General features: G+C 34.8%; 1 protein-coding gene across 2 annotated transcripts; it reads right to left on the bottom strand.

Moving 5' to 3' along the window:
- Positions 1–253: 253 nt before the first annotated feature.
- Positions 254–7,207, bottom strand: LOC110642313 (receptor-like serine/threonine-protein kinase ALE2). 2 transcript variants are annotated; one of them, XM_058150623.1, is made up of 11 exons: positions 6,652–7,206; positions 6,428–6,491; positions 4,837–4,962; positions 4,524–4,730; positions 4,327–4,428; positions 4,122–4,229; positions 3,646–4,017; positions 2,944–3,234; positions 2,170–2,562; positions 1,795–2,038; positions 254–1,619 (listed from the first exon to the last, which is right to left on the bottom strand). In XM_058150623.1, the coding sequence occupies exons 1-11, from the start codon at positions 6,652–6,654 to the stop codon at positions 962–964; spliced, it is 2,568 nt and encodes an 855-aa protein (XP_058006606.1). In that variant the 5' UTR covers positions 6,655–7,206; the 3' UTR covers positions 254–961. The 2 variants fall into 2 exon arrangements, with proteins under 2 accessions (XP_058006606.1, XP_021649998.2); XM_021794306.2 differs by having other exon boundaries at positions 6,428–7,207.
- Positions 7,208–12,232: the final 5,025 nt, after the last annotated feature.

Here is a 12,232-nt window from a genome sequence, read left to right on the forward strand (position 1 = left end):
TTGGATCGTAGAGGGTCAGTTTCGATTCTAGGTTGAGGAAGGTTCTAAATTTGATTTTGGTTGGATATGGATTATGTTCGAAATTGGCTCAAGTTAATGGTTCATGAGATTAGATTAGCCTAGAACCATTTATAGGATGGTCTCCTCCCAATCCGGAATTAGAACCAAACCTAAATTAGCAGTTCAATACAATTTTTTTTAAAAGAAAATAGAGTAAATTAATCATTGAATCATTTGTAACATGCACGCTGAATTATTATCCTTAGTCTGCTCTATGATTGTGATTGTAGATCATTACACCTCTTGCGAATCTACGAAGAGTTTGATGCACAAATAGTGAAAGGAATAAAGAAAATGCACTTTAAATTGTTGTAACTGTGCACGAATGAGGCTCCTCTGCCAAGACTAGTCTATTGAGCCATTTTCTGCAGGAATTGATGATGGTAAACAAATGGATTGATCTGCGTTCTGATATTTTCGCGTCTAAACAACTCCTGGATCCAGCTATCTTGCAAGAAAAGAACTCAGGTAGCTTGTATTCTACCGGCAAACTAGACCCCTTTCTGGATGATTGTCATCTTAGAATCACTGCATTAGGCTACAATCCTACTAAATGAACTTGGTCTCTTCACAAGAGGGTTTTTTTTTTTTTTTTTTTTTTTTTTTTAACATCAAATGAAAATGTAAGAAATTGCAGCATGAAATGAACTTGAGGAAAACTGAGATCAAAACCTCATTGGAAACAAGGATATACAATAAAATCATTTTATCTGCTCATCGTGCTGATAGTTTGCAGATTGAATCTGTCAAGAACCAGATTTAACTTCATTGCTGGTTTTGGGCATCACCAAAAGCCACTCTTGAAAACTATATTGAAATTGTCCTGACCTGTTCACAAGAAGTTTGTGTCTGCATTTTACAGCAATGTGCACACAGTGGAATTTTCCTGCTTTGGCAAAATTTAACTGGTTCCTGACCATAATTTAAGTGAAAATCCATGCTCACTCATGCTGCCTCTAGACAAACTTCTTAATCTCTGCCAGAATTGTCTTCTCCTTCCTGTTCTCAAAGGCCCTGAGCTAGAATGCCTCCTGAAATACCCAAATTCCTGCTCCTCAAGTCCCACTGATATTGTAAACAAATCAGATGTTGATAATGGCAGTGGGTGATGGGATTGTGAAACTTCCATAATCTCATACGAAACTCTTGTGTTCTTGCTATCTACATCAGTAAGGAGGTGTTCATAGCTTTGACTGCTTGATCTCTGTACTTTCATTTCATTAAATTCATTGCAAACAAGCTTCAAGGCCTGAACTACTTCACCCATAAAAGGACGGTGAGATACTTCTGGTTGCACACACATTGATGCAATTGCCGCCACTTTGACTATAGTATCAAAGGAGACAGTAAACTTTATAGCTGGATCAATAATTGTTTCTAAACCTTCCTTGTTTGTGAGGAGTGGACGAGCATAACCAACAAGATTTTCTTGACCTGGTGGTTGTGACAAGTCCACTGGTTTTCGCCCAGTTAAGAGCTCAAGGAGGACTACACCATAGCTGTAAACATCACTCTTCACAAGAAGATGTCCTGTCATTGCATACTCCGGAGCCAAGTAACTGTGAACAAGAAATTAGTCTAATTAGCTAGGTTTTCAGATTTTAAGGAAACAACTGCAGAAAGAAAGAAGTAGCTATAAAGAGCTTTAATTCCATAAACAGATATAGAGACAGAGATCCTTCAAGATTACCTCTTAGTTGCCTTATATAAGCAGAATAAAAAACATAAACATACCCAAAAGTTCCCATAACATGTGTTGAGATGTGTTTGTTTTCCTCTTCCATTGCTGCTCGAGCTAATCCAAAATCTGAAACCTTAGGTGTAAAATCATGTTCTAACAAGATGTTACTGGACTTGAAATCCCGATGTATAACCCGAGGGTTTGAGTCTTCATGCAAATAGGCTAGGCCTCGAGCTGCACCAAGGGCAATCTTCATTCGGGCATCCCAGTTTAGTGGATCAGTTTCCTTGTCAACTCCTAGGGGAGAAAAAAAAAGGAACATCTTGAGAAATCACTTTTGAAAAAAATGGTTTGTCAACATTTAAATATCATACATTTTGAAATATAGAAAGAAGTCAAAATATTTTTTTTCAAGGATCTATGCACACCATGTAAATGAGATTCAACACTTCCATTTGGAATAAGTTCATAGACTAGACAGCGGGTATGCTCCTCTGTGCAAATACCAATCAATTTAACTAGGTTTCTGTGATGTAGCCTTCCAAGCATCTCAACTTCTGCCAAGAACTCACGACCACCATGTTGATCATCTCTCTTCAAAACCTTCACAGCCACCTTCCTTCCATCATCTAACTGGCCACTGTAGACAACCCCGAAGCCACCTTCTCCAAGGATCCTTGAAGAATCAAACTTATTGGTGGCCCTCTCTATGTCATTCAAGGAGTAAACCTTTGCAGGTCCTGTATATGTCATGGCACCAGAACTGAAGGACATTGATGAAGAACTAGGAATGCCCCCAAGAATCATAGGCCCAGCAGTTCCTGCCAAGTGTAGATAATGATATATAATTTTTTTTTTATTTGGGAATAATGATATATAATTTAGACTGAACTCTGAATGAATCTGATTAAGTTCAGATTACTACAAGAAATAAAGATTGATTGGCAATTTAGTGACACCCAAAAATTGCAAGTTAGATATGGGAACATCAGCAAACATTGGTAAGTGAGATCTCAGGACCTATTTGGAAATGTTTTCAGGAAAAAAACTCAAACTAAACCATAAAACTGGAGTTGAAATAAAATTGGAATCAATAGCTGTGAAGTCTAGATTCAAGAAGGATAATGAACTTCACAATATAAGTGGTGCGTAACTTGAGGACTGCCTAGACAGTTAGGATATACTGGTCAAGATGAGAGTACCTGATGGCTTTGCAGGGGAGGTCATTGAGGCTTGTGGAGCTTGCTGAGGTTGATGAACACAATTTCCACATTTCAACATAAAAAGCCAGGCAATTGCCATAAATATAACCAAGGCAGTGAAAGAGGAGAGAACAATCACAGCTATCGTGCTTCCACCAAGCCCATCTTTCTTTCTCCTTGTCACATCAACTCCTAAAGGTTTATTTGTCCTTCCATTGTTGTTGCGGCCAGGATACGGTTCATCGTCTATAGTAGAAATGCTCAAAGGTGAAGGTGGAGAGGGTGGAAGACCTGCAGGTTGAATGAGCTTCAGAGGTAAGAATTGAATACAAAAAGCCAGATCTAAAGGGGTCCAAATTTTGTTTATTTAGACAAAACTCTGAAAAGAAGGGAAGAACAACTTCTATAGGCTCATTGAACTTCAAATAATTGGTGGGTTTGCAGTATTGACATAGCAAGAAATTTTATTTATTTCAAGAACTATTCGGGGAAATGATATTTGGACAAATACTTCAGTACACAATTTCGAAACCTCTTCTCAACGAAACAGGAAGTGCACATTCATTTTAACAAACCATTTCGTTAGTAAAATTGTCTTGATTGAATATGCCCTAAGAACTCCCAGACTGAGCATGAAATTATGAAAGGCACAAAAGGAGTATAAATTATCCTAAAAAATGTCGAGAAGGATCAAAATATAACCTGGATAGTGAACATATAATACTTCATAGGAACCAAAGAGGGAAGCCTTTATGAGAACCTGTCTGTTCCAGAATTTCTTGTAGATTGATAATGCAGTGTTATCAGCAAATTTTACTCCCTCTGGTACAAGGTTGATGAGAACAGTGCTTTTTTCTAGCTGCTGACTAGCTGCGTTGGCTCCCATAATGCGAACCTGACAGTGGTTTAGTGCAACACTGGCTGCAATTTCCTCAGCCAGTTCTGTAACCAAAGTGAAGAATGAGTATATTGCAACACCAAGACGGAGTTTAACTTGAATAGGCCATACGCATCCACAAAATGTCCCAGGAGGAGTATATGTTAGTGGTTCTGCGCATGTTACTGATGCACAATCTACAGTACAGATAAAATCCATGAGATACAGATATGCTTGATACACCGAACATGAAAAAAAGATTAAATGGATATAGAGTGGCAAGAGTTGAGTGTATATTTACCTCCATTTGGAGGTGGAGGTGGTAGAGACAAAATTTGTGATGGTTGTGGAGCCTTCATCTTCTTCAAGTTAGAATTCAATGGAGACATTGCAGGAGGATGGATGTGCACTTGTTACCAGCAAAAAAATCAACTCAACGAGGTGCTTTGAACAATCACTATAAATGAGTTAATGAAATCCAAGATTAAACCAAGTATTTCACGTACCACTAAAATGGCTCTTTGGTGCAGTTGGTGATAATGCAGGTGCAAGAGAATCCCAGCTCATTGATGAAGGAGAAGAAGAGTGGAACGAAGGGACTGATGGAGCTGTGTATTCCATAAAAGATGCTCAGAACTTAGTTTTAAAACATAGGAATTACATAATAAATTGATGGAGGATCTTTCAGGTCAGAGAATCATGCCTATTTGATTGTAACTTGGTGGAGGAATCAAATAAGATGGTCCAGGAGTGCTATGATGATTCCTTGCATGATGATGACGAAGATTTCTGTTACTTGAGATTGAAGGTGAATATGTAGGACTGTGCATCCACTTCTTTGCAGGACTTTGAAACGATGATATAGAAGGCGGAAGAGCAATACTTGAAGGCTTAATGGTGTTGGGTGGGGCTGCAACAGGAAAATACCTTTTAATAGCTGATACTTATGATCACAAAATTTCATAATCCACCTATATTCCTCTACTAGTGGAAATTATGCTAGATTCTTCTCTGACCTTCATTTGGAAAGTGATCTACAGATGAGGGAATGTGGGATTCTTTGACAGGTGGTGAACTGCTCAGCTTTCCATATCTATTCCTGCTGAAACTGGAAGGTGCTTGTCTAGGAGATGAGACAGTTTCTGTGGCAATTGGCAAATGATATGAAAAGACCAACCATTAATTAAAGAGGGATCCACCTTAATCAAGTTGCATGATAGTGCTTTGGCAAGCAATCCCGAACAAATACACATGTAGAAACAAGAGTAATATAGACCTCCCTTTGAGTGCCTATTTTAAGCAGCATAAGTCAGCCTCGATGATCTAAGCTACAAGAATATGAGTGGACACAATCATGCAGTCGCTGAAATGTGTAAGCTTCGCTTATTTTGGGACTTTATAAACTCAATATTTGGATATATCCACAAACTTTTTTAATGCCATATAAGAGCTTATGAAAGCAGTAGTATTCAAAGTACCTCTGAGCAGAACAGGTTAGACTAAGCTTTCTCTTTCAGATATGAAACAGGAATAAATTGCTATTGGTGGTAGTAGAATATATTTTGATTTGCAAGTGAATGTGAAGCTATATCTTTTGGTTGGCAAGAGGAAGCTACAGCTAAGAACTGGTTTGTGAAGCTATCTTACGATATGCAATTATTGGCTCCAAAAATTATTGCAAACTCTCTTATTGCATTACAAGCTATAGAACCTAAGCAGCAGCTTTCTGAAATTTTGGACACATAATATAGATGTTACAGCTCATAAGCTGCAAGTAATATGCAAAAATGTAGATGATTCCATAGTAATATGCAACAAATTAAGCAGCTCTCGAATTGCTAGTAATATGCAAACAATGCTGAATACTAATGATAATTTTATGTAAAGAGTATGCCTTTACAGGTGAAAGAATAAGGCAGGGAGGAAGGGGAAATATTTGTTGTAGCTAACTAGTGAAATGGTTCGCAGAAGATGAAATTCGGATGAAACAAACCAGAAAACCCAGAGAGATTATTCTGCAAGGAATTATCTTTCTACTTGCCAGTGGGTATTTTTTTCTTTTTTTTTTTTTTTGAGAAAATCCATTTTGCAAAAAGATGTAAAAATGAATATCATAGTGCAAAAAGTTCATTGGTGCTTTAGAAACACAGCACTGTCATTGACTTATGGAATCATTAATCAATGCTTAAACATTAATTAACGTTTAGTTAAAAAATAAACAGAAACTAATCCTCCTAACTCTAAAATAACCTTAGGACATACTGGCATAATCTAGAAACTGAAAAAGAATTTAAAATCCAATTGCCCTTTAGAAATGGGCATTCATGAGATAGATCATGAGGAGGAAAAAAAACAAGAAAAACGAAAGAACTCTTCACTCTTCTACCTACCCAATTCTGAAAATTCAATGTCCGACAGTCAAAAGTAAAGGTGTAGAGCATGTTTCTTTTCCTGTCGATGATAGAAACAGGTATGCTATAGAACCCAGATTCTCAAATTCAATCCAAATTCAAAATTCACACGTATTGTTGATCAATCAAATGAATGGATCATGCATAATTCAATGAAAAAACCAACTCAAATCACTAAAAGATCAAACCCCATTACCTGCAGATCCAAGAACTGAAAAAGCACAAGCAGCAACGCGTATGATCACCAGCAAAAGACCCACCTGAAATCCCATTTTCATTCTTAAAGAAACAGGAGATCAAATCTCAAGATCTACAAAGTTCTCACCCAGCCATCAAACTAAGAAGGAGATAACGAAAGAAAGTAACAGAAACTGAAATAATATTATGAAGAAAAACATGGGCCTGGCTTAAAGAAACAACCATAGAATGAGACCACAATGAGAATCCAGAAAGACTGGCTGGTGAATGGATTAGGTGGCAAGAACCTCAATTGTACTCTCTTATGAGATTAAGCACTGCGTTTTGCAGAGGTTAGAGAATGGTAACAGAAATATAGTTACTTTTGTTGCAGATAAATTGAAGGTTTACTAGAACTGATCAAGCGAAAAGCTAAACAGTTGAGCTAAAAGAACAGAGTAAGTGGTACTTTTGAGTAAGAAGGTTGGTGAAGGAGAGAGAGAGAGAGAGATTCTTCATAATGGGTAGGTGATATCATGGTTGAAAAACTCAGAAATGTATTGAATTCTTTAATGTGGGATTTGCTTGACTTCCTTTTCATCAGCTAATAGTGAAAACACGATTTTCTCGAAGCATCGTGGCTATGGTATCTCAAAAATCAAAGTCCATGATTACCATTCTTCAAAGGTTTGTTTTCTACTTCGTGGTAGGTTTAGTTCGGACTTTCGACTCTCTCTCTCTCTCTCTCTCTTAACCCCAGCTTTCCATTCGTTAAGTTGCTTGTCAGTACTCAACTATTCATAGGTTTTCTCTTTTGTAATGAAAGATTAGGCCATCAAAGTGTTGGTGTATCCATTCCCATTAAATCCTAAGATAAAAATTTTAAATGAAAATTAATAAAAATCGCTAGAACCTATTATGATGATACCCATTTAGAAAAGAAGCTAAGAACATACAATAATTATTAAGAATCCAATAACGCAACGGCAAGATATTAAGGCAGTGTTCAAATAAAATAATAATAATAATAATAATAATAATAATAATAATAATAATAATAATTCATGTGTTCGTAGTGGAGCAAATCAATTAGGCAAAACCGACAAATTTTCAAGCAATGATTCGGATAGATATTTGTATTTTTATCGTGAACCTAATTCAGCACTGGACATCTATGCGTTCGTCCCACCCCAGACAGGCGCCACAGAGTTCGGTTGTCGTTTGGGAACTCTGTGTCGGACAGACGCCACCCGCCCATGTTTCTTTCAAGAAAAGTTTTTTTTTTTTCATTTATTTTTTATCGATTTAATTTTAATCAGAATTGGTAAAAAAATATAATTATTAAAGAATATTTAATTAAAATCGCTTTACGTTTTTTCATCAATTTGAGAACAATAGTGCAGCCAACGTCTATGGTTGAGTTGAGGCCATGGATGGACAATTCACAAAATGGAAGATAAGTTTAAAATGTGTCGGTGAAACATCATTTAATAAGCCTACCCATGGAAAGTTGAAATTTATTACTGCCTCGCCTATCTATTTAGTAAAGATGAAAAATAAAATTAAAAAAATATAATTAATTTTTATTTATTTTAAATATGATAGATAATTTTATATAAAAAAAATTTAATGTGATAAATAAAAACAGATAGAAATAATATTGATTAGAGTAAAATTATTGCAAATTAAAGAATAATTTACATAATTTTTTCTTATTTTATAAAACTCCTAATCTTTTCTCTTTTAATTATATAAGATTGAAATTTGAATTTTTCTATTAATTTCACAATATTAATTTTATCTCTATATATTCTCTTTTTTATAAGCATGTCTTCCCTTTTTTTTAATAATAACACTTAGTAACACCCAAATTTCAAATAAATAAATTAATTAATTAATATACCTTATATAGTTGTTGTCAAATTCCAATTGAAAAATGCAGCTAACCTTCCATAATACCACACATGAAAAATATCATTCTTCCATTTATTAATGAAAAGGAAATGTAAATTCTCATAAAGTGCACATTTTTGTTTAGGGCAGAAATCATATGGTTTGTTGTACACATCAAGTTAAAATGAATGCTGGCCCACTCTCCTTGTCTATTCTTTTTCTTTTCTTTCAACTCTTTTTCTCTTTCTTTTTCTTTTAGCCATTGGGTTGATGGGAAAGAGGAATAAACTTTATCCCTAATTCTCTTTCTCTAATTCTCTTTCCAATGTTAGATATTAATTAAAATAAATCCAATGAACCTTCCACGCTTACAACTCAATGAAAAATTATGGGTTTTAGTTGTCTTTTCTTGGCCTAATTAAGCTTTGTTGGCAATGGAGGAGGCAACATTGAGCAAAAACAAATTGGATGGATGCATTTGTGCCTTCCTCTTTTCTTGCCTGGGTTATATTGTAGCGTAAGCCTTTTCTCTCATGGGCTCATATGTGGGAGAGGCTTCAAGTATCTTTTAGAGTTCATAGAGTGGTCATCGGCTTTCAATATTCGACTTCTGCCATCATAGGGTTATTGGGTGGTCCTCATATTGGCTTACAAGTCTACCTATTCGTGATTTGTATTTTTTGTGAGACAAAAATTACTTCTATGAGCCTTTCACACGGTAATATTTTTATTGGAAATGAGACCATCTCTATCTGTATTTTTCAATTTTTATTCATTAGAAAATTACTTATATATTTTTAATATCATATTATTGCGGTCCATTGTCTAGTGAAAACCCTCCAACGCTCAAATTAGAGCTGATATGAGAGAGCTAATAAAAGAGAAGTGTGTAAATTAATTAGTGAAAATAAGTAATATAATTAAAGCCGGATAGTTGAAGTGGAGACGTGCCATCAGAGTTTTATGTGATCGTAAAATTCCTAATAAATTGAAAGAAAAATTTTACCGTACATGTCACGACTCAACCTATAGGCCAGTTGGCACTAGGACCTGAGCCACCCTAAAGCTTCCGAAACCTATAGTAAGCCTAACTATTCCTTAACCCAATCCTAAGGCTCATTTTAAGCCCAATTTTAAGAATTCAATCGGATAAAGTTCGACCATAATATGAACCATACAACAGGGAGTTTTTGACTTGCTCGATCTGTAAACAAAATATATAACAATTTGGGAAGCTCAGCTCACTCTTCTCATACTCATAATGTCATAAAATCAAATGGGAACTCAGCTCCCTCATCCAATCTAATCACACTCACACATACATGTATTTAATGTTTTTATAAATTCAACATAATATTATATTACAGTCCCAAATTGATTAAAATACTCCTAACACATGTGGAGTCTAAAATTTTGGCTAAATTATATAAAATACATTAGATATTACTAATTTACCTGCAAAGAAGAGTTGCAGGTTAGTCACAACAACTAATCCTCCTGTAGCCTGGAAAAATAAGGTGAACAGGAGTGAGCGTTCGACTCAGAGAGTGAAATACAAATTTTAACTATAATTTCTATAACTACCTAGAGCTAATGCATCCTAAGGAGTGAAATGCAACACCATCAAAATTTCCATACACATCACATCATAACAGCAAAAAGGTAATTTGGAGCACTCACACACCCAATAATGTTCAAACAGTACATATATGGGAGCTGATCCCCTATACAGCTCTCTTAATCCAACCTCTGTCAGCGAGTACATTTCAAGCCGAACTTTCGCTTAATAGACCAAATGCGGGGGCTAGCAATATCATCTCGAGCCGTGCCTATCCCGACTTATCCATAAAAGGATTGGGTCCCAGCGAGTCAAGCTCCAGCCGCATCTAGTCATCCTGTCCATATCCAATACCACACACCACACGCACGCCAACACATGCACACTGCTCCAAATTATCATAAAAAAACATTCATAGCATTTCATTAATTAAGAATGTAATATAAAATGTGCTTGGTATTTAACTATATAGATATATATTTATAAGTGATGCATGGGCATGCCTTAACATATAATAATATTAAAATTATAATTAAAATCAATATTTTACTTATAGACGTAAGCCGAGGTCACTGTGATAGCTGGGCAGAGGAGGAAAGTTGTCTCTGCTCACCTGATAATTATATTACAATTATTTAATATAATTGACTCAATAAAAACTTAAAAAGAATCAAAGACCCCTAAGTTGTATTGAAAATTCGACAGAGTTCCTCATCTACCTAGGACCTACCCAACCTGCAAAGTAGTTCAAATCACAGTTCTAAAGCCACACATCATCTCAACAACAATACATAACCCCTCTTGGGCCCTCCAACTCAGGCAAATATCAAATAATCTAATAATTTAATTATAAGGTTTAAATCAGATATTTTGCAAAAGTTATTATAGCTAGCTTTAAAAATTTTAAAATTTTGTTATGTGATCCTTAACAATATTATAGAGCTAACGCAAAAGGAATTATAATTTTTTAGCTTCCTACTAATATTTTATGGAATTTTATTCTAAATTCAGCACTATAAAATTCAAGAAACTCGAAGTTTGGGTTTATTAATGCCAATTCTGACGCTTGGAATGCGTCTGGGGAGTCTGAAAATGGTCAGGTAGCCTATAATTTTGACCCGGTTCTGAAGTGATTGCTGCAACTTATCTGCTCAGCACGAAATAGCATATTCGGGTGACAATCAAATTACCACGAAATAAAAGTATCTACGCAAAGCCCACAACACTAGGGGTTAGACTAAAATATTTATATTTACATATAAAATAATTATTTAAAAATTAGGGTGTTACAGTACAGCCATACGACCGGCTATGTTATATGGTAATGAGTGTTGGGCAATGAAAGAGTCGCATGCATCTAAAATAAGAGTTACGGATATGAGAATATTAAGGTGGATGAGTGGCCATACTATACAAGATAAAATCCTCAATGGAAGTATTAGAGAAAATGTAAGAGTGGTGCCAATTGATGATAGGTTGAAAGAAGGGAGATTGAAGTGGTTTAGTCATGTGAAGCGTAGACATACGGAGACTCCAGTTAGACAAGTAGAGCACATTGGGTTAGAGGATAGAAAGAAAATAAGAGGTAGACCTAAACTGATTTGGAAGAGAGTAGTACAAACTTAGTTGAGTAGTACAACATAATCTAGAAATATTACACATTTATGAGAATTTAATCCAAAATTATTTAGAGTAGAGAAAGAGAGCCCATTAGCCAACCTCAATAAATTTTTTGGATAAAAACTTAGTTGAGTTGAATTAACGTGCCTGACTATAAAGATTTAGAATTTTTATATAGGTATTGAATATAATTCTATTAGGATTTAGTGGAGAAAAATCCGACTAAAATAAGATTCAAAATCGTATTCTTAATAAATAGAATTAATTAGAATATTTATTATGTAATTGACTAAACTACACATTTAATGTCTTTAGAGTGGTATTATATCACATATTATAACAAAATCGTAATTTATGACAATTAAGTAATTCTATTAAGAGAAGAATTATTTTTTTATTTTAATAAAATATTTAAACAATAAAAAAAATTAATTTTTTTATTTAGCCTTATGTGATTTTCTTTACTTTCTCTCCACAATTAAGATTAAACAAAGGGTTACATCATCATGATCCGCGAACATTGTTTCCACGTGTAATTTAGTATGCAAAATTTCTGAATTCATAATGGTTGATTTTGGGTTTTCAATTTTTGGTCTTCAATTTTGAAATTTTTGTGATCTTTTTTTAAAACAATTGAACAAAACTTTCATGATTTTTATTTATTGTTGGATTTTAGATTATAGGCTTAAAATGATTTCATTTGACAACAGAGAATCGAAGAATATTTTTGGTAGGCACAATCTACCATGCTAT

This window comes from Hevea brasiliensis, chromosome 1 (genome assembly GCF_030052815.1).
Source record: "Hevea brasiliensis isolate MT/VB/25A 57/8 chromosome 1, ASM3005281v1, whole genome shotgun sequence".
NCBI lineage: Eukaryota > Viridiplantae > Streptophyta > Magnoliopsida > Malpighiales > Euphorbiaceae > Hevea > Hevea brasiliensis.